This window comes from Pteropus vampyrus, unplaced genomic scaffold (assembly GCF_000151845.1).
Source record: "Pteropus vampyrus isolate Shadow unplaced genomic scaffold, Pvam_2.0 Scaffold348, whole genome shotgun sequence".
Lineage (NCBI taxonomy): Eukaryota > Metazoa > Chordata > Mammalia > Chiroptera > Pteropodidae > Pteropus > Pteropus vampyrus.
The window spans coordinates 1,600,171-1,621,255 of NW_011889129.1; the positions used below are offsets into that span (position 1 = coordinate 1,600,171).

Consider the following 21,085-nt stretch of genomic DNA (forward strand, 5'->3'; position numbering starts at 1 on the left):
TGATTATTAATCGAGCGCCGGCGCTCGGCTGCGGGGCGGGCAAGCCGCGGGCGAGCGCGCTCGGAGCGTGGAGGAAGCACCGGCCCGGGGGCAGCTCCAAGCCCAGCGGGCTTCGCGGCGGCAGCGGCCAGGAGAGCTTCGGGAGCAGGCCGGAGGCGGCAGAGTTCTCCTGCGTGCGTTCTGCACCCCTTACCCCTACCCTCAATCCCACCTGGACGTCCATCCTCTCGGCCTGGCCCGAGCACCGGCGCCGCCGAGCGTCTGACTCTGCTGCGGGGAGACAAGTGGGTCTGCAGCCCTAGGACCGGGAGGTGCGGCGGTGCTCGAGGGAGCGCACTCTCCCAGCTCCCACAGGTGTTGAGTGCCCATGAACCCCCCCAGACTGTGACTGACGCAGTGTGGGCTCATTTAAAGGCATAAGATGTCAACAAAGATATTTATGGGGGTCCGTATTGTGTGCCAGGCGAGGTGCTGGGCCCTCTAATACTCTAATTTCCTCAAGCAGAAGGGATGAGCCTCCCACCTCTCAGATGAGGAAACTAAGAGGAGGAGGGGTGGGGGGAGGAAGAAAGCAAGAGAGAAAGCTCCTGTTTAATTTACCACATATGTCCAGTCACCTTCATCCTAGTGTCTTATCTGAATGATCTGGCGTATTGCCTAACACCCTGTCCATCTTGAAGGAAGGTTTTTCAAAAGAGTAGGCTGCAAACTGGAAACAGAAAGAAGTTCGTAAATGGTTTTGTTCCACCGTGCCAGCACTTTGAGAATATCTGCCTGGCTATTGAGACTATTTTAAAAAACGCACAGGTCATTTAAAAGAGGCCATTCCATGTAGAATTGGTTAAATTCCAGTCAAAATGAGACCCTTTCAAATATAGGCCCAGACCCCCCACTACCCTCCCCCCAAACACATTCATTACTACACTATCTAGATGGATGAGTTAAAGAATGCACAGATAGTCTCCACAGACCTAGATCATTCCAGGACTTCTTCAATTTCTATCTTTTGGCAAAGATAACTCCTGCCCAAAGGGAAATAAGAAAGACTTGTGTGGGCCTAGAGAAAGGAGGGACTGTAGGGTGGTTCCAACATTTAGGGGAGGGCAGTTCTCTGGCCACAGTGAAGTCAGTTCTGAGAACAGTTAAAGTGCTTGTTGTGTGGATCCTGGGGAGCTGGAAGAGAGGATGAGCTCGTAAGTAGAGTCCTCTGAGTTCCTCTGCAGTTCCCAGGGCACCCTGGCCAAGCTCATGGGGATCCGTATGGGACAACCCAGGTCAGGCCTGCATGTGGGGCATCAGGATCAGTCTAGGAAATTCTTGTCTGTGGCTGGTGTTGAGGATCAGGATCCACTGAGGCCTTAGCAGAAGCTGAGCCCAGGTAGGATGAGGCATGGAGGGGATCTCCCACCATCTCATGTTGAAGTTGTAGGCCTGCAAGCTGGAAAAGCCTGAGGCCCATGGAAAACAACAAGGCCTGGCTGGGAAAAATCAGTCTCCCAATAGAAAGAACAGCTCTTAGGGTGGAGCTCCAGGCTTCTTACACAGCCGGGTGAGGTCTAGCGGCCCTACAGCCTTATAGACTTGGCTGTCCGGTCACAGGAACCAGGTCTGAATTTCCAAAGTCAGAGGCCCTGGGCAGAGAAAAGAGCATGGAGGTGGTGAGGATCTGGAAGAGAAAGGGGAGGAGGGCTCCTGGTTTTCACCAAATGGATGCTCTGAAGGAGTCCTCTCAGACCCACTCAATCTCTGAGCCACAGCCAACATCTTTGCTCCCTCTGACTTCCGTTTGGGCACTAGGAATACTTAGTATTGCATGTGCTTAAGAGTTTAGGTTATGGAGACAGTATCTGGGTACAGATTCTACCTTTGCCACCTACTGGCTGTGTGGTGTAGACAAGTTACTAAAATTCTCTATGCTTCGGTTTCCTCATCTTGACTGCTCCTGAGTATTCCTCTATTACTGTTCTTTGTGCCCCTGACGCCACGTGCCTACACAGGAGACAATGCTCAATCAGCGTATGCAGAGGTCTGGGCCTGGGGTAGGCATAGGGAATGAACTGATGTGGTCAAACATCTATGTGCCAGGGCTTAATATACCTTTTATTCAATACCACCCAACAATTTCGGAACGCAGATATTCTTGTTCCTGTTTTATAGATGAGAACATTTAGGCACAGTAAGTTCAAGGGATGTGCCCAAAGTTTCTTATAATGGGTACATAAAAGAAAGGTGGTATCTACCTGAGGACCACCTTAGTCCATTTTTCACTTTTGGAGTGCTGCTCTCTCTGTCTTGGTGTTAGTGAGAAGTTATCCCCTTCTGTGGTGTGCATTGTTCTATGTGGCTGCCTGGCAAGGATGAGTGAGGTGAAGAGACAGCCTTCCTTCCAAACGTGGTTTATGGGTCTCCACTTTTGTAACCACTACAGGATGGGGGGATTGCAAGGGGAAGGGGTGGAGAGTCAGGGAAGAGACCAGAGTTGATACTAAAGTTACCCAAAAAGCAAGAAACCTTAATTTATCATCTCATCTCACAATACACACACACACACTCTCTCTCTCTCTCTCTTCTCTATCTCCCTCAGACTTTTTTGTTTTGAGACCTTCCATCTTCTCTAGCTGAGACTATTTTCAAAATCTCTGCTGTTCTTACTACCTCCAGCCCACTGTCCACACCTCCAGAATGGTCTTTTCCCTCCAAATCAGATATTTTATCTTACCTATTTAAAATCCTCAGTGGTATCCTATGGCCTAAAGGAGCAAATCAAAACTCCTTAGCAAAAGTGCTCCTTGATCTAGGCCCTGCTCACCTCCCAGCCTTATTTTCCTTGCCTCACCCCTGTCCCCCTTTCGGCCTCAAAGAATCCTTTGCAGTTCGCCAACTAAGTGGGTTGTTGCCCCCTCCCTGTGCCTTTGCTCTTGATCTCCTTCTGCCTGGGACTATGTCACCCAGCTATCCCCTGCATTTAGTGTACATTAATTATCTTACCAGACCCCCGTCCCCTTTAAGAAGCATTCTCTAACTCCCTTGACGGTGTTTCACCATGTTCCAGTCACCCTTCCAGCCCATATTGTGATACTTCACAGAGTTCCTTGGTTTATAGCTCTCCTTTTGCCCCCAGATAATGTCCTCCTTGAAAGCAGGGCCAGTGCCTGATTTACCTCTATAACCCCAGAATCTATCACAGAGCAGACCCAGGTTCATTGAGTGACTGGTGCCACTGGAGCTGCCCTGCTTGGTCGGTGTCTTCCCAATTTCCTCAGTCCAAAGACTTCTGATTTAGGTATCAGTTTCAAACTGCCTCCCTGCACAAGTAAGAATTGACCCGGCTGCTCATCTCTCTCCTGGAGGTCTTTCCCCATCCCTCTCCTCTGGTCCAATTCTGTGGCTGAACTGGCCAGTGGACAAGGCAGGAGGGAGGGGAAGGAGCGGGGCAGAAACAGAATGGATTGTGCATTGCCCTAGAAGTCTCAAGGTTGGGAAATTTGGAAGCATTAGTCATCTCGGGGGCTGCCTGATGGGCGGGGAAGCTTTCTCCTCACCGCGGGTACCACACGCACACAGCAGCCCTGTCGGGGGCTCAGTCTCCAGCCTGGCGTCCTGGGGGCGCCAGCGCACAGGGGCTCAAAATGAGAGACGGGGAGAAGGCGCTTCCACCCCTGCCTGAGCAGAAACCTCCTCAGACCTAAGGGGAGATGCTCCCATTCACCCTGGCAACTTCCTTTCCCTCTGGCCAGCATTTCCATTTTTCAACCCACTCAGGTTTTCTTCTGCACCGCCCCACCTCTTCCCGCGATTCTTTCTCTTCTTTCCTTTCCTTCTTCCAAGTCTCGGGCCTGGGCAGCCCAGTGCGGGGCCCGGCCCCTAGAGCGAGCGGAATCTGCGCCGATCCTCTCTGTCGCCGCAGGGAGGCGGTTCAGGAAATGCGCCCTCCTCTGGCACACGGTCGCTGTTCTCACTGCGTTACTTTTTTCTCGAAGCTTTCGCCGGGCGCGTGGACCTGGAAGCTGGGCATCTGCAAAGGGAGTGAGGGAGTTCTTCCAGGCCCTTCAAAAAGGAGGGGAGTCCAAGCTGCCTGGACGCTGAAAGTGGGGGTGGGGGGGTCTGTGCTGAGGTGCCTGAAGCCTGCCCTCCCCGCGTCCCCACCTCCTTTCGCTCCAGGGAAGGAAGCCCCAGGTACCAAAGGCGCTCCCAAGAGAGAGCCTTGCGCCTTTTATCTACCCACGCCCTCTCCAGCCACAAATCCAGAATTTCACTCCACACATACACACCATTCCTTACAGGGGTAGATAATCTTGTGCGCCCCCTGCCCTGGGACTTTAGCTTGGAGTCCGGCCCTGCGCCCGACCCAGCCTAGGGCCCCGAGCGCGCAGGCTGCGCTCCCGCCCCGGCCTCCCGGTTCTGCGGCCCTTGCGCGCGAGCCCTGGCCGCCGCGGGGCGCGCTTTCACTGCCGAGCCTCGCAGGGGAGTTTTTGTAGATAAACAAAAGCGTTTGCTCTTTTGGTTTTATTTTCTTTATTCTTTTGTCTCCTCCTTAATCACCCTCCTCGCTCTTTTTTCTTCTCTAACTTCTTTCCCTCATTTTCCTTTTCTTTTTGTTCGCTTTTCTTTCTCTCTCTGCCTCTCTTCTTTTTCCTGTATCTCCCTCTTCTATTTTGGCCTCTTCTCTGCTTCTGGGTCCCTCTCTATCTTTGGGGTTCCCTTCTAGGGCCCTTCGCTGTCCCAGGGCTAGGGTCGCGCCATCTCCCCGTATCGTTTTTCTGACTCCACCGCCTCTTTCTCACTTTTTCGTTCTCCTAGTGGCCCCAGTCCGGCGGGCTCGGTCTGGCTCCCCCGCTGCCTCCGCCGCCGTAGTGATTTATTCGCCTCACCCGGCAGAATCAGGTGCTGAACCGAGCCCCGGAACGAGGGAACAGATTTCTCCCAGGAAGGGTTTCGTGAACTAAACGATGCTAATTACAGGGTGGGGGAAGCACCGCTCGAGGAGGGGAGGCGCGCCGGGCCGGGCCCGGGCGGGCTGAGGGCGCCGGGCGATGGGAGAGGCCGGGGCCCGGCCGCGGCCCTCCCAGGCCGCCTCCCCTGAGCCTCTCGCCCCGGCCTTCGCCTTTCCCTGGGAACTTTCCCGTCTGAGTTAACTATTAACCGCTGGCGAGAGGCAATTTTCTTCGGAATTTCAGCGATTTCCTTTTCGCGGTGGAGGCAGATTAACATGCAAATGGTGAGATGCTCGGCTTGAGTCTACGCCCGGGCGAGGATGCCTCTGCCCCTCCAAACAGTGTCCTTCGCGACGGCGGAAAACTACAGCTCCGGCCCCCCCGTGCCGGCGCAGGAAGCCGTGACCAAGCCAGTGCCAGGCCGGTGCCCCGGGTGAGGGTGGAAAAAGCCGAGCTCTCGTGCTTGGGGGTGGGGTTAAGGGGGGAGCCTAACCCAGGCAAGCCCCAGGAACCTCAGACTCGCCGCCTGGCACGGCCAGCCGAGGAGCCTGCGACCAATACAGCCTGGTCCCTACTCGTAACCCCGGACGCCGGGACGCTTGTGGAGGCGTTGGCAAACTCGGGGGAAAGTCTTTCCTACTTGCAGGACCCCCAGACTGTCCCTTACTTCCTCCTCCTTCACCACTGCCGATCACCCCCAAAACACAAGTACACACACCCTGCTCTGGCTTGTGATTGCTGCAAACTTTGTCAAACTTGAGCCGCTGGGCACAAAGTCTTCGTCTTTCCTCCTTCCCTCTCTTGCCCGGCTTGCTCTTCCTGGAGCAAAATGGGAGGTGGTTTTCGGCCTCCAGACCTGGGAAGGAGCAGTTTCCGAAAGTCAGGGTCTTGCCTCCCTGGGACTTCAGCACCCCCGGCGGTAAGCCAAGCTGCAGGTCACCCAACGCGTTCCACGGCGGAATGCGCTAATGGTTGCAGCCAGGAGGCTTGGCAGGGCCCTGGCCGACAGCCCCGCTGCGGCCTGGACCAGGCCTTCTCAGGGTACCCGCCTCTGCTCCTCACTATTGCCGTCGGGCCGTGCTGGGCTCGGAGCTCGGGTTCAGGGCTGCCATTCCCTCGCCAAGCCGTCCTCTGCGTTCGCAGTTTTTCTAGCTTATTTTCCCCCAGCCCACTCCCAGGGTGAGCTCTCTCTCCGACTGCCTCGCGGGCTCCATCTCTGGCGGGCTGCCTCTGTCTCTCTCTGTCTCTCCCTGTCTCTCTGTCTCTGTCTCTCTTGTTTGTTTCAACGCGCGGACACTGATTGCGCCTTATGAAGTTCTAACTGGTTTTGTGTCAGGAAGATCTTTCTCGCTGCTACCCAGCCTGGCGTGACGGATTAAACATCAACTAGTTAAATAAAAATTAATATCAACTGCCTCCTAACTTCTAATGTCATGTTGTTTATAACTAATGAACTGATTAGGGGATAAACACATCACGAAGACATTCGGCTCTCCTGCCGGGGCTCCACCGCCGCCCAGTGCCCACTCCCCAGCACCACCTGCCCGCTGCCAGGCCAGGAACTGAAGGCTGCCAGCCCCCTGGGGCTTGCTTCTCTGCCTGCCTTGGTCTCTTTTCCTCTCTTTCTTCCTCTTTCCCTTCCTCTATACGTTTCCTTTTCCCAGTCTCTCTTCTTTCGCCCTTCTTTCCTTCTTTATTCTGTCTCCCTTCCTTTCATTCTTCTCTGTCCTCTGCTTCTCACATTGTCCCTTGTAGTAGTTTTTCTCTTTCTCTCTTTCTCATCTGAGTCTCACCCCTTTTCTCTATGGGAGTCTCTACCTCTCTCTTCCCGCTTTCCCCCCTTCATTTGGGTTTATTTCTCCCCCCGTGCAGAGTGTAATGATTGAAAGTGTCGTTGTGACTGGGCTTCTATCCTGCTACAAAGCCGGAGACTGCAACCTCTCCCTCAGCACCTTGTGAAAGGCTGACATCTCCTCCTCAGCTATTTAGGGGAAAGGAGAGGGAGCTAGGATAAGTGCAGTTGTGTTTTCTATTTCTCTTCTATTCAATCTGTAAGTAAAGGGAGAAAATAAAAGTGATTTTTAAAACTTTCACCTTTTCTCTTGTCCCAGAAGCAATGAAGATGGGTTCAAATGCTAAATTTAATTTTCAAGGAAAGAAAAACTGCTCTGGTGTCCTTCCTCCAGGGGTTTTAGAGCCCTCTCCACATATACCCACCTCACCAGCCAGCCCCAGCCTGAATTGAGCAGCCTCCTGCAGGGCCCCTTTCTTAAAGATACTTAAACCAAATCACAATTGTTATCATGACAACAATAAGGCAGGAAAGCAAGTAATCACAGACCTTGCTCCGGTGATTTTTTTTTCCCCTAAGAAGCCACAACGTTAAACTTGGTTTGCCCTGGACCGCAGGGTCTGACAAGACAATAACAACAGAAAAAGCTTTTAAAACCAATTTAGCACACGTGAAAATGTAATTCTAATGAAGAATCAATAGGCTGGCTGATCATTTTTTCTGAGACTCCTTGGAGAACCTGAGAGAGACTTTCAATCAATGGGGCGGGCAATGAGCAAAAGGGCCTGAGAAACAATGTGGGACAGGGGTGAGAGCTGAAGACAAAGAAGCAGAGCCTGAGGGAGGAGGCTGGAGGAAGGCTGAGGTGTGGAGCCCTTTGACTGGCATCACTTTGCAGGCTTCTGGAGTCTCCAAGGCTCCAAGAGTATCAGACCCAAGAGCTAAGATATCTCCTTCCTCCTCTTGGTCCCTTTGGTATGCGACAGGCTGCTTAGCACAATGGCCTCAGCTACTTTCCCCTAAGGCTAGGCCCCAGCCTTGGCACTACCCCAACCCTGGGTCCTGTGTTCAGGTAACTGCGGAGCTGGCTCAGGAGTGGGCAGGGACAGTGAGCTGCGCATGTATGTTCCCAGTTCAAAACACCCAGTTCCCCAGTGATTGCCTCCCTGCTATGCGTGTCAGGAACTTTGGGTCTCAGTTCCTGTCTCTGATAATACAGGAGCAAGAGTAAGGAATGTGTCTGTGATCACACTTCACATTTTACAAACCACTGTCACATAGTTATCTTGTGAGGAACCTGTGAGAAGGGCAAGGATTATTACCACTATTTTAGAGAAGAGGTAACAAAGGCACAAAGAGCTGTGCAGTGAAGGAGTGACTCAGTGGGTCATGGCCCTTGTATGTGACTGGGTGCGGTTCTGAGGAGGTGACCAAGAGGCTAACTATGTGTGTGAACATCACACGTGTGTGTAATGGAGTAACCACATGAGAGTGCTTTTAAGTTTTTGTGCTCTTAGATCAGAAAATCAGTTTGATTAAAGAAAGAAAAAGACACTGGCAAAGTCTGATGTTTTAAATCACAAGATGATAATTTGGTCATGCTTTGTCTGAAAGGGTAGAAATTCACGTGCCTGTAGGAAGATTTTTAAATTTTAAGTTGAGGAACCATGACTTAGGGGTTGCCTCTGGGCTCCGGTGCCTCTCCAGCTTCCTGTCCCTAGCTGCACAACCTTTCTAGAAGAACTTCAGCATAAGTAGATGGGACTCCCAATGAAGAACTTCCAGTTCCCAATCTAAGTGGATTCAGTGGGCCCAGTGGACCTGGGCCCTGCCCTTGCCTGAGGCTTAGAAGTGTGTGTGCACAAGATGGAGCTGGGACCAGCCACAATTCCCTGCCTATACACTGAGGCTTACCCAGCACTTTTCTTGACAGCCTCTAAGTGTTACCCAGCATGTGTGAGCAAGGCTGTGTGACAGTGGGAGGCCCAGGACGAACAGGAGGGGGTATAAAGTAGGGCAAATGAGAAATGGGTTCATGGGGGGTGGGCGTGGGTGCAATAGGGCTTAAAAGGTGAGTGTGTAAGTAGTAGGAATACAAGAGGGTGCATTTGAGGGAGAATTTGTGACAGAGGTGTGAGAGGTGTAAACTCTAGAATGAAAGGGCATAATGTGGGACAAAGCTAAAATGAACTTTCAATTAGGAATGAAAGAATACGAGTGTACCTGGACAGGGTGTGAGTCTGAGGGTCCAAGAGACTTGGGGTGAAAGGACCAGAATATTGTGGAATGGTGTGGCTCAAGTGGGTGGTCATCTGAATGAGGCAGGAGTTTGGGAGGGGTCTGGTCATTCTCCCTTTCCCTGGGGCCCTCATCACATTCTTAAGGCAAGAAAGCAAGGATTTTTCCTTTTCTGAGGGTTTTTTTTTTTTTAATCCGGAGGAGGAGAGTGTCTGGGTGAGCAGTTCTGAAATGTATGAGTGACAGAGACATCCAGGGAGCAACTGTGCAAACCAAGAAAGTTGGAATAGTAGGAAGGGATCTTGGAAACTGAGGCAGGCTGTGGAGCATGATTATGGGGAATGTATAATGGGGGAAGCTCTGTGAGTCTCAGGGGAAGGAAAACGGTACAAAGTTGAGAGTGCATGAGGGTGAAGACGCCCCTGCACTCGAGCTTGTAGACTGACAGGGAGTGTGTGACAATGAAGAAGAGGGGGTGGGGTGAGAGGGTGTGCCATCGTCTAGGCTGGGGATTCGGTCTTTGGGTGCCTCTGGTAGCGCGGGTGTCGCTTGCCTGCTGCTGGCTCAGGGCCTGGGGGCGTGTGCGCGCGTGTGCGCCAGCGGAGAGCTGAAGGCTCCCCCGCGCGTGACTGTGTTTCGGCGCGACCGGGTGTGTGAGCGCGGGCGCGGAGCGCACAGCCAAAGCGGCGGGCAGCCTGGGTTATCTGAGCCGCTCGGTCTTGGGTGGCTGCGCGCAGATCTCTGGGCGGCGGCGGCGGCGGCGGCAAAGGCGAGACGCGCTGTCGGGCAGCGGTGGAACCGAGAAGTGAGACCCTGGCCCAGACGGCAGCGGAGGGCAGAAGAGCATGGAACAGCGCGTGGGCCGAGCAGGTGAGAGCCGGGAGCGATCGCCAGCGCCACAGGCAAGGGGGATGACTGAGAAGGATGGGGGCTGCCAAGCCAAGGGCGGACTCCACTCCTTTTTTTTCTCTTGTGCTTGCTTGGTAGGGCCATTGTAACGACTGGGGACTGGGCTCTGCGGCCTCTTCCCACCACTGGGCCTCCTGGGCCTTCCCTCCCAGTGTCCTCTAAATCTACTAAAAACTTTCTACCCAGAAAATGTGAGTTTTACAACTTCTCTTGGTCTCTTTGCAGAACCTGGCTTTTCCCTTTTGTTGTGCATTTAGGACTTTACCTTTCCACTTTCCCTCAGGCTTCCAGAATCCCCAAAGCATGATGTTCACACACAGTATAAATATTCTGTACAACTTCCTTCAAGTTAGAATCACTGGGAAGGCCTTAGTTTCTACTGGAAATGGCATGTGGGTGTGTGTGCATATGTGCTAGTTGGTGAGGACGTGCTGTGTGCGTGCACATGTCTGTGTGCACATATGTGAAGATCTTGCGTATTTGAGTAGGAGCTAAAGTGTAAGTGTTGGTGTAGATATATGTGCCTAACACGCAAGGAGAAGGCTCTGCCCTAAACTAAACAATTCAAGAAAGGCCTGGGGCATGGGGAGGGATGGTAGGCCCCAGGGGACCCAGTCCCAGCGAAGAATCTGAAGCTGCTTACCCAAAAAACGAAGGGAGAAGAGAGCAGCAACCTTTGCCCTTTCTTCTCCTCTTCTCCAGGTCTGCCAGTTCAACTCTGTCAGCCCACTAGGTGCCAGGCAATAGCGCAGGGGTGGGGAGCTAGGGACCCAAGTTTAGTTTGGGCTTGGTGGGAAGGGAGAAGTTTGAATCAGGTTTCCAAGAGTTTTCCAAATAATTCCACAGAGATCAAGGACTAACTTCAGGCCCTTTATGCCACACTCCTCCTTTCCCCCAAATCTCCTTCCTCCCTTCCCTCTCCCACACTCCACCTACTCAGGTTCTACTTCTTTCAGTTGATAATCCAGTTTCCACCCTCAGCACTGCCCTTCCTTTAGAATCTTGGCCCAGTCCCTGGGCTACCTCCATTCCCATTGGGGGCCTCAATCCCTCTGGGGAACCTGGGCCCCCAAGAGTGTCAACTGTGGCCTCCTGGGCTTTTAGGGCTCTGGGCCACCCCTCCGCACGAGAGGTTTAAGTAGGGAGATCAATAGCAAACAGTTGTAATGATCTAATTAATTATGGCAAAATTAAAAGCGAGTACAAAATCAATCTCTGATGGTGTTGAAGATGGAATTCAATTGAGAGCCCATCTGTGCACCCCCTCGACCGTATAAATATGCAGCCCAAGGACAGATCTAATGACTGGGTATTCCTGGGAACCTCTCTCCCCCTTTCTTCCTCTTCAGCACAGGGCTTCTTTCTCCCTCACTCTGTCTGAATTTATTTTGCCTCCTGCCATCTCCTGCCCCCACTCCTTTTTCTTTCCCTGTCCTGCCTGCTCAGGCTCCCGACACTCCCACTTTTCCATTTTCCCTCTTGGAAGGTGGCTTTCCCTGCCTTGCAGGCCTGACGTCCCCGCAAGTCTCCCAGAAGAGGAAGCCAGGCCTTCTCCCCAGGGCTTCAGGAAGGAGAAAGCAGAGCAGTGGGGAGCATCCTTGACCGTCTGTCAGGGCTCCCATTCCAAGTTTCCTGGCACTCGGGCCACTCCAGGATGAACCAGGGCGCTTACCCAGTAGCTGCTCTCCCGGCGCGCAGGGCAGAGCGGCCGAGAAGACGAGCTGCACGCCGCACTCTTTCCTTTCCCTCTCTTTCCCCGCTTATGCCGGTGCGGGGATCGCACTCACGCCAGCCGAGATTGGGTGAAGGATGGGGAGGAGCTGCGGAACTAAGAAGGAGGCAGGGCTGTTTCTAACAGAAGAAAACCACTGTTTCCTTCAAGGCGGCAGCTCCGAGCTCTGCAGTCTTCCGCCTCCGAGCCGCCTTCGCTCTTTCTCTTTTCACTGCCCCCTCGGGCTCCTCTGCCCTCACCTCTACCTGACACTTGTCTGGCCCCGGCAAAGCTCCCCAGGGTGCCCGCATCCCCCACACGGCCCCCACGCCCCTTTTGGCCCCATCCGGCTAGTTCAAAATGACAATGACACCCACGCGCGAGCGAGCGTGCCTGGAAGACGCCCTGGCGCAACCGCTGCAGCCGGGTTTGCGAAGGATGCGGGTTTTATTTAGTGTCGCTGAGCCTGCTCGGGAGCAGCGAAAACCATCAGGAAAAGTCGAGGGAAGGTGGGGGAGAGAATCGGGAACTAGGTCATTGTGGTCTTTGGCTATCGCCACCTATACCCCCAGAGCCATAAAAACAAGACCTTAATTTGATGTCCTCCCTTTTACTCCTCTGGCTAGCACCAGCTGGTTCTTAGGCTCCTTGTCGCTGGTCCTCTGTCTCTCCCTCCTCGGGCCCTGGGTCCACTCCCTGGCCCACACTGAGTTCCCCGGGGTTTTTGCTGCCCTCGGAGACCCCTCCTACTCCCTGGTCCTGCAGCAAGGCCTGCAGAGCCTGGGGGAGACACAGCCCGATGCCTCCCCGCCCTCTTTTACCAGGCCTCCTCACCCCGTTATTAATTGCTGTGTTGACCTGCAGGATTGATTGGCGGCCCCGCTGGAAGAGGCTGCGGAGGCCTTGGCCTCAGAGCAGCCTCAGCTGAGGGCAGCGAGAGGAGGGGGAGGTGCTGGATATGGGTCCAGAGGTCCTAGCTCAGCCCCGCCTGGGACACATCTGTTTGTGTCCCTTCTCCACCCCCCTGACACACACCTTTACACACTCTTACTCAAACGCACACTCACAAGATCTCACCAAGAGACATTCAGCCCCCAAGGAGACACATCAGGAATTCTCCTTAATTGATTTAGAAATTCAAAGAGGCTTCCTCCCTCCATTAGTCAGTTTCTTCAACACATTCGTTAGCTACGGGTCCAGACCTCCCCGCCTGGCCAGACATGGCAGAGCCAACAATTGGGACCCGAGCTTTTTTCTGTCCGAGATTTACTTTGCATCTTTTCCCCTCCAGGAACAGTTACCGAAAGTTAAGAAATATTCCTAGATGCGGGTAACCCTTAAAGTCTCAAAGCAAAGTACTTTTGCCAGAAAGAGCCCGTGCCCTGACTCCTGAGGGATTCAGTTCTGCCCTTTGGTCTCAAGTTCGGGGGTGAAGTGGACGGCTCTGGACCGCGAGCAGCCGCCAGGGCAAGGTTCTAACCCGACAGCGAATGCCCTCCCCTCCCCAACTTTCCCCCGCCTGCCTAATCTGGCGCGCGCATATACACACGCAGCACACACTCACACCCACACTTACAGGGCCCCCAGAGCCACAGCAACACGGCCTGCCCGACCCGAGGCCACAGACCCGCCGGCCAGGAGCCCAAGCGGGAGGGAGGCCCCGGGACGTCCGGCTCCAGGCTGAAGTGGACAGAGGCGGCAGGACTAGACCAACCTCGCCCGGTCCCCTGAGAACCCGGTTCTCTTTGGTCTCTCTGTCTCACCAGTCCATCTCTCCTCCGTGTTCCCCTCTCCCCTCCGCTCCGGTCCTTTGTCTGCAGCCACTTAGCGGGGCCAAGCAGCCCGTCCCCGCCTGGGCAGCCCGGCCCTTCAATTCCCTGGGTCTCTGGCGGGTCTCCCCTGCCTTACCCGCTCCCGGTTCTGGCGCGTTCTCCGCCTGCTCCTCACATCCACACAGCTGCTGGCAGAGGAGGAAGGGAGGGCGGGCGCCGCGGATGGATCCGAGAGTAGATTTGGTGTTTGCTTGCAACTCTGGGACAACTCAGCCCGCCGGGCTTCTCCCGCCCCTCTCCAGCTGATCCTCAGTGCTCCGTGCCGCGCGCTCTCGCCCGCATTTGGCCCCTTCCTTTCCTTGTACACTGGCTGTGGCTATTTCGCTCTCCCTGGTCCGCCTGGCACCTGGAGTTGCGTTCCCCCTGCCCAGTACTCCGTTCCCTTTCAGCTGCCACTTGCTACTGCCTGCCCCCTTCCTCCGCAGCTCCCTTCGTCGCAGTGGCCGTGGCGGGTAGTGCCAGGGACATCCAGGGCCCACAGGCACTGTCTCTCTCCACCAAAGCCGGGTCAGGCTATGGGCTCAGGGTCTGGCTATGGGCTCAGGGTCTGGCTGAGAAAAGGGTTAATCATTACTTTGCCACAGACACTCAGCCTCACTCAGACTCTCTCACCTTAGCTTGGGGAGGAAGGGAGGGGCATTTGGACGGGTGGAAAACGCAGCTTCGCCCAAAACCTGCCTCTGCAGGCCTTCCAGAGACAGGTGCCTTCTCCATTCCCTCAGCACCCCTTTCGCGTCCTTTTCTTCCCCGCCCCTCTTCTCCCTTCCCCGCCTCCCCTTGGCCAGGCCTCTCCCCCACCATCTCATCTCCGCCCTGGCTTTAGCAGGTTGACTGCAGGTCCTGGGAAGACCAACTTTCTTTGTTTGGAAGCGGACTGGACAGGATTTCCTTCCCCAAGTCTCCGCCAACGGGCCAGCTTCTCCCAACGGTTTTGACAGACTGTCCGGAAGGGGACCGTGCCCCAGGCCACAATTAACCCGGCTGTTGGTGTGTGTGTATGGGGTGGGGGGAGATTTAACTGATCCTCTAGCAGCTGCGCTGGTGCAGTGGGGCCAGGGTACAGGAAGAAGTGCTAATGGAGGAGTGGCAGAAAAGATCGAGAGTAGAGTGATAAACATGGATGAGGTGTGGAATAGTCAGTGGGGAAAAAAATCCTGAAAGGGAGGAACACAGGAAAGAAGGTAGTGAGGAATCTTCTAGCTACCCTTTATAGGATAAAAGTTGGATGGAAAATACCATCCCCTGCCCTGCCTAAGTGCCCAGATCCCTCCCTTCCCTCTTTGTGGAACGTTAAGGGTTCAGAAAACTAGGCACTTCTTTCATCTACAGCGGAAATGTTTCATTTTCAAAGTGCTTTCCTATTGGCTAGCTCCACGGAGTAGGCAAAACAGGTGAAGTTATCCCTATTTTACAGGCAGAAAAACTGAGGCCCAAGGAGGCAAAGCGACTGTGCTGGAGGTGGGTAGCTGCTGTTCCTTACTGTGGGCTGTGGGATGAGTGGTCTCTTTAACTATGCAGAAGTCCATGAGTGTGTGTGGGGGGAGGGCTGGCTGTGTCCAGGTCTGACCAGGGCCTCACTGGGCCTCTTGTCCTCTCCACCCCCCCCCACCCCACTCACATCTCCCTCTAGGTGGTTCTCTGTTGGACAGAGCCCTCTGTTCCTACCCTATAGACCTGCTGGCCCAATTTCTCCTGGCTTGACTATTCTTTTGGCTCCTGAGTTGGGTGGCCCATCAGCAGAAGTTACCTGGCAGGTCCCGTGCCTCTAAGGGGCCGCCCGTTTTGGTGGCCAAGTGGCTAGTATTGTCATTTCCCCCTCAAAGCGGCTGCGAAGGGCTGGGCATGTCGCTTGGACCTCTAGTGCCAAGTAGCTGGGCTAAAGGGGGAGGGGCCGGGGAGGATAAAGGCGCAGCACGTGCGGCTGGCCGCCACAGGACCAACAGACCAAGCAGGAGGGGCCTGCCTGGAGTCAGGCCCCCCAGGCTTCACTTAGGGAGCCCAAATATTGGAAACAAAAGCGGGAAAAGAAGAGTAAGAGCAGGAGGGAGGGAGAGAGGGAGGGAGCAAGGGAGGGAGCGAGGAAACAGAAATTAGGGGGTCTTAGATGAAAAAAAAAAAAGAAAGTAGCTTTAGGGGGAATGTGCCGTGGAGTGTGAAATTGCAGCCCATGGTGCTCCATATTGTACCAGAAGCTCTTCCAAAAAAAAAAAAAAAAAAACCCATCCTCCAACGTGACCAGAGGGCTGGGAAGGGGGAGGGGCGGGGAGAGAACGGGGAGGAGGAGGGGAAGGGGCCAGGCAGGAGCCGGCCAGGCCGAGCTGGAGAGGGGGCCGGGTGTGTGCGCCCGCTGCCCGGAATCTGATTTCTGAGTGTGCGTCCCGGGGTGCGCCGGGACCCTGGGGGAGAGTGGGCCGTGGCCATCCCAGACTTGGATTGTTAAACGAACTTTTTTCCCTTTCTTTCTTTTTTTTTCTTTTCTTTTTTTTCTTTCTTGTTGTTATTGTTGATGGTGGTGGTGGTGGTGACTTCCAAAACTGGGAATAATTCAGAAAAGGAGATCCGCTGCGCAGCGGCTGCACTGCGCTACCCGCTTCTGTTCCCTCCTCCGTTTCTGCTTCTCTTCCCTTCGGACTAGTTTTTCCCCCGTCGGTTCTAAACAGCTTTTTTTCCCTCCTGAACTTTAATGCGTTTAATTTGGTCCGCGCTGTGGGGAGCATTTCCTAGGGAGATACATTTAATTTCGGAATTTCTAATCCCCTCCCTGAGAGCCCCGGCCGTAGCTCCCCTCGCCGCTCCCCAGGAGGTGTCAGAAGTGGAAGGAGAAAGGCAGGCCCAGGCCACGGGGGCGGGGCGCGGCTGGGGGGCTTCTGCGCCCCCTCTCTCTCCACCAGGCCCCCTGCGGCCCAGCTGCCATCCCAAACTGCTCGAAGTCCAGCGCCTGGGCCGTGGGTCAGGGCCCTGACTGCGGAGGGCAGGCAGCCACGCCTCTGCCTTTCCTCTCCTGGGAGGAAAGCCCTGGGCCGGGGACTGGGAAACCCGAAAACGAGCAGAAGGATTGCGAAAGGAGGGAGTGTAACTGGGGGCAGCGGACATGGTTTACAGGAACCCTTCGCTTCATGTACAGTATGTCCAGAAACGCATTTGGGAGTTTGGAGTGCTAGTCGCGCTGGGTTTGGCTTGGGGGCCTGTGCATGTGTACGCTGTGGGAGAGGAGAGATCTCAACGGGGACCACTGCCTCCTGGACACCTACACCCTGGCAAGAGTAGGCTCCAGACAACCGGAGACCCAGGCGGGTGCAGCTCCACTTGAGGAAAGAGGCAAGGGTGGGGGCACTGGGCGCCAGGCATGCCTGGCAGGGAAGGGAGAAGAGAAGGCAAAGGAACCAAGATTCACAGGGAAGATTTATTGGGCAGATCAGATGCACAGAGGCGGCTAATGAAGCAAATCCCGAGATGGGTATCAGAGCAACTCCCCAAAAGTTTATTTGCCTTTAAATTTCCGCAGGGAGGCGGGTGCCTTGTTTGAAGTGTAAATGCCCCTAGGTTGGGGGGTGGAAGGGCCGCTTTGAAAACACCAAGAGAGAAAAGGTTCATTTAGAGGCAGACGGGAAAAGCAACGAACCCTGACAGGTCGGAGCCCGGGTTGTGTTTGGGGTTGGGTTATTTTCTTTCTCTTTCTCTTCCTCTTTCTTCTTCCCTTTTTCCCCCCTTTCTTGTTTTTTTTTTTTCTCCTCTACCAGGCTCTATAGAAAAAGAAAGGGAAGAACAGGAAATGGAGCTTCAGAGGGAGAGGCCAGTGCCTAGAGAGAAGAGATCTGTAGGCCAGCTCTTCAGCCTGGAGCCCTAGGAGAAGGCAGAGCCTTGGTTGAAAGGGTTTCAGTTCACCAGGGAGCAGGGCTCTTCGACTTTCTAGACCCGGGAAGGGGCTGGAGCTAAGGAGAAGCTGCCAGGGACTGGCCTGGTGGGAGGATGAGTGTCCAGCTAGTGCAGTGCTGGGGAAACTGGGGGGAGGGGTCTAGAATCTTAGGGGCTACCTGGGAACTGAACTGTCATAGAAAGGTCTTTACTTCTCAGGAGGTACATGAGAAGGATAGGTGTGTGAGTATAACTTCCAGAATACATTGTGCATTAAGTCTTCTTCTTTACAAAAGGTGAAAATGCCTCTTTGCAAATGCCTGTTGTCTGCACCGACACATCATCATATGTGTAACATAAGGATATGTCCAGCTGGTTCTAGAAAAATCTATGAGTCTATGTGTGGAGGGGGTTCTGCTCACAGTCTTGCTCCTCCAGTAGTTCAGACTCTACAAAACTTAACTTTCTGAACCAACATAGGAAGACAGGAGGCAAAGAGCTCCTTGAGTTCTGAGCTTTCAGTAAGAACCTTTCCTTGTTGCCTCCTCCAACCCCAATTCTGGGTTAATTACCTCCCTGAAGAAAGCCCAAGGCTATACCAGCTAATAGCACCTGAGATCCCTCTACTCCCAGGCCTGGAAGCCTTTCCCTTTGGGCTGTGCCAACTCTGTTTTCTTCTTTCACTTCCCACACGAAGTTTAGTGCGTGTTCGTGGGGTTGTGAGGCCAAAGCAAACCCGGGAGCGCCATCTGCAGGTCTCGAGAGGAAGAGACTGACCTTCGGGGCTGGACCCTGCGCCTAAGGGAACCAGCTTGGCCGCCCAAGGGAAGTAGGGGTGGAGGCTGCGAGGGAGGGAGCGGGCGGGGGGAGGATTATTTTCCCCCCTAAAAATTACTCTGCAGGCGAATTAAGCAGATCGGGCTCAGGAGGTTCCAGGAAATAGGGCAAATGCTAGGACCTCAGCAGAACCAACTCCCTAAGGAGTGGGAAACTCAGAATCTAGTCGGGTTGAGCCTGGTGCTAGCCCCGCCCAAGGATTAAGGGCACCCTGAAAACCTTAGTACAAGAGACCCAGTAGGAGGCTCCTCCTGGCTGAGCCCGGCGGGTGCGGCCTCCATCCTAGCTGCGGCCTGGGCTCCGGCCAGCGGGACAGCGGCGCGAGTCCTCTGCGCTACCGCGGGCGCTAGGGTGTGCGGGCAGGGACCAGAGGCGCCTGGAGTCCGGGCAGCAGGAGCGCAGCGCTGGCTTCCCTGAGCCGCCCTTTCGCAGACCTAGGGAAGCGGGGAGCGGGGGGGAGGGAGCGAAGGAAAGAGAGAGAGAGAGTTAAAACATCAGCTGAAGTGCCAAGATGATTTATGAGACGAGAGAAAATATTTCATAAAGATCTCCCGGATATTCTGTACTTAACCAGTTAGGAGACAAAGGGCTTCTCTTGCCTGGTGCGTGCGAGCAGACCCAAGCGAGAGAAGGATTGAGTGCGGACGAAGGCTGCGGAGGCTGGGCCGGTGGCTCCGGCAGGAGCGGGGCCGGGCCGAGCGCACTGCGCCCCTTGCGCTAGCTTGGGATCAGACGAGCTGGCAGCGGGCGGCGCTCAGCCTCGTTCCAAGCCTCTTCTTCCCAGCCGGGGAGAGCCACCCTTGGTCTCCGGCGTTCTCTGCCGCCAGCAACCAGCCGCTCTACATGGTCTCCCTCCCCATGTCCGCCTCCCCGGCTACCCCAGGGTCCAGGAGCCAAGTCCCCGTGCTCTCCCACATTGGGTCCCACTGAGGCAGGTGGGTCCTCGTCTGAGGTCTCTAGCTTGATTCGAAACCGAGAGTTCTGGGCTGCCCAGGCCTTAATGGACAAGGGGACGAGAGAAGCCCTACGCGCAGTCGCGCGTGGGACAAGAGAGGATTAACTGCCAGGCACTTTGCCCCGGAATGAGAATTGGGGGTGCGTGGGTTGTGAGGTACCTCAGGAGGGAAAGGCGAAAGGGAAGGACCAGAGAGAGGAAGGAAGAACCAGGAAGGAACGGAAGGTAACTCAGAGAGGAGAGTGCGGGGAGGGGGGGCGCGTTAAGACTAGGGATGCGGACCCGGCTTGGGGCGGCTTCGCCCATGCAGGCACTGGCCGGTGGATGGCAGGGCTGGGTGAGTTGAGACTGCGAGCCAGGCTTCTAAGCGCGGTGCGCTCCGCGGCCTTCAGTCGTTGCCTGAATATTCATTAGACTGGCCGCTCTTTATCCTTATCTAACGTTTATCTTATCGGCGAGTTTCGTTTCTCAGTGTAGTTTTAATCCCGAGCTCCCCTTCCCTTCCCCTTGGCCCGCTCCCCTCCCTCCCTCTTCCTTCTCTCGCTGCTCCCTCCTCCCTCCCTTTCCCCCCTCCCCTGCCCTCCCCTCACCGGCACCGGAGTGACAGGCGCGGGGCCCTCCTCGCCGAAGCTCGGGGCTCCGGCGCTGGCGAATCACAGAGTGGTGGAATCTATTGCCTTTGTCTGACAAGTCATCCATCTCCCAGCGCGGGGAGGGGGAGGGGGTCTGGAGGGGGCTTTGCAGCTTTTAGAGAGACACACACCGGGAGCCGAGGCTCCAGTCTCCGGCCGAGTCTTCTCGCAGCCGCAACCCACCTGGGGCCAGCCCAGTGCTGCCGGCGCCGCTCGGCTCCCTCCCTCCCTCCCGGCCCTTCGGCCGAGGCGGCGTGCGCCTGCCTTTTCCGGGGGCGGGGGCCCGGCTCGCGCTCTTTCCTCTTGAAGGCGCCCGCTCGGACATCCCAAGGATTGCTACTTCTCTGCCAACTTCGCCAACTCACCCGCACTCGGTGCGACCCGGCTTCCCGCCTGGCGCCCTCGGGCCGCCCCAGCTCCTCGCCCTCTCTGACCGCCGCCTCTCCGATGACCAGGTTCCAGGGGACCTGAGAGAGCCGCCTATCCCTCCCAGCCTCAGCCCTGGCCGCAGCGGCCGCGAGCGCCATGCGCCCCCAGATCCCTGCGGCCCGGCCCGCCGCCTCGGGGCCGTTCTGCTGACCGCCCAGCTCCGAGCCCCGACGGTGGGAAGTTGCGGCCGCTGCGGTTGCAAGCTCCAGCCAGCTGGGGAGGAGTCCCCGCGGGGAGCGCGGCGCCCCCCGCCCCCGTGCACCCCGCAGCAGCCGGGCGCCTGCCCCCCCCCCCCCCCCCACCGTCCCTCCCTTTTCTCCTCAAGTCCTGAAGTTGAGTTTGAGAGGCGACACGGCGGCGGCGGCCGCGCTGCTCCCGCTCCTCTGCCTCCCCATGGATATGCACTGCAAAGCAGACCCCTTCTCCGCGATGCACCGTGAGTACCGGCGCCCGGCTCCTGTCCCAGCTCGCGGATCCCGATCCCAACACTGTCCCGTCCTGGCGCGGCCCTGGCGCCTGTGCTCAAGTCCCACGTTGGAGGCCACGCTGGCTTCTCCCGTTCCCCCCTTTCGTTCTTCCTCTTTCCCTCACTTCCCAGTGTTTATAAAGCCTACAATTTCTCTCCCTTCTGCTTTCTGTCACCCATACTTCTTCTACCTGCCTTCCTACCTTCTCTGGTGCCCATCACCTGCCTTCCTTCCTTCCACCTTCTTCTTAAGCCGGAGATCCACAGCCCCCTACTTCCCCTACCCTGTTTCCAGTCACCCCGCTCCCTAGTCACCCTCTTGCCCTGGGCTTGGGAACTAATGGGCAGGCAGTTTTCAGGGTTCTGTGTTTTCTGTTTTCTCTCTCTCCCCCCCACCTCTGTTTGCCTCCTCCTCCCTCCCCTCAGTGCTACCTTTCTCGAACTTAGAGGGTGATTGTCCAGGAGGAAATTCTGAGCGTGAGCACCTTCAGTGTC

General features: G+C 55.6%; 2 protein-coding genes across 18 annotated transcripts in view; one reads left to right on the forward strand and one right to left on the reverse strand.

The window, feature by feature from the left end:
* Positions 1 to 14,231, reverse strand: LOC105304630. 11 transcript variants are annotated; one of them, XM_023522530.1, is made up of 5 exons: positions 14,029 to 14,231; positions 11,546 to 11,701; positions 10,517 to 10,635; positions 3,785 to 4,015; positions 1 to 709 (listed from the first exon to the last, which is right to left on the reverse strand). In XM_023522530.1, exons 1-5 carry the CDS (start codon positions 14,220 to 14,222, stop codon positions 690 to 692), a joined length of 720 nt encoding a protein of 239 aa, XP_023378298.1. In that variant the 5' UTR covers positions 14,223 to 14,231; the 3' UTR covers positions 1 to 689. The 11 variants fall into 11 exon arrangements, 1 of the variants encoding a protein (XP_023378298.1); XR_002776937.1 differs by lacking the exons at positions 1 to 709; positions 10,517 to 10,635; positions 11,546 to 11,701; positions 14,029 to 14,231 and adding exons at positions 4,785 to 5,790; positions 13,493 to 14,022 and having other exon boundaries at positions 2,076 to 4,015; XR_002776936.1 differs by lacking the exons at positions 1 to 709; positions 10,517 to 10,635; positions 14,029 to 14,231 and adding an exon at positions 4,785 to 5,790 and having other exon boundaries at positions 2,076 to 4,015; positions 11,546 to 11,894.
* The window catches only part of LOC105304629 (paired box protein Pax-2), a 21,084-nt gene continuing 9,593 nt past the window's right edge, over positions 9,595 to 21,085 (forward strand). For 2 of the 7 annotated variants that reach the window (XM_011378849.2, XM_023522534.1), the window contains exons 1-3: positions 14,264 to 14,403; positions 14,831 to 14,874; positions 20,450 to 20,560. In XM_011378849.2, coding sequence (XP_011377151.1) covers positions 20,518 to 20,560 — 43 coding nt within the window. In that variant the 5' untranslated portion in view covers positions 14,264 to 14,403; positions 14,831 to 14,874; positions 20,450 to 20,517. Of the gene's footprint in view, positions 9,835 to 14,261; positions 14,875 to 19,372; positions 19,401 to 20,449; positions 20,561 to 21,085 lie in introns of those variants that run through there. The other 5 variants (XM_011378847.2, XM_023522531.1, XM_011378850.2 and 2 more) reach the window with 4 other exon arrangements.

Bases quoted from the DNA above. Each gene is read 5' to 3' on its own strand.
- LOC105304630 (XM_023522530.1), bottom strand. From the start codon at position 14,222: ATGAGATGGTGGGGGAGAGGCCTGGCCAAGGGGAGGCGGGGAAGGGAG. The intron at 11,702-14,028 runs GTGAGAGAGTCT...CCTCCTTCTTAG, and splicing joins CCCTTCCTCCCCAAGCTAAG to TTCCGCAGCTCCTCCCCATC. The intron at 4,016-10,516 runs GTAAGCAGCTTC...CTCCCTTTGCAG, and splicing joins CTTCTCCCTTCGTTTTTTGG to ATGCCCAGCTTCCAGGTCCA.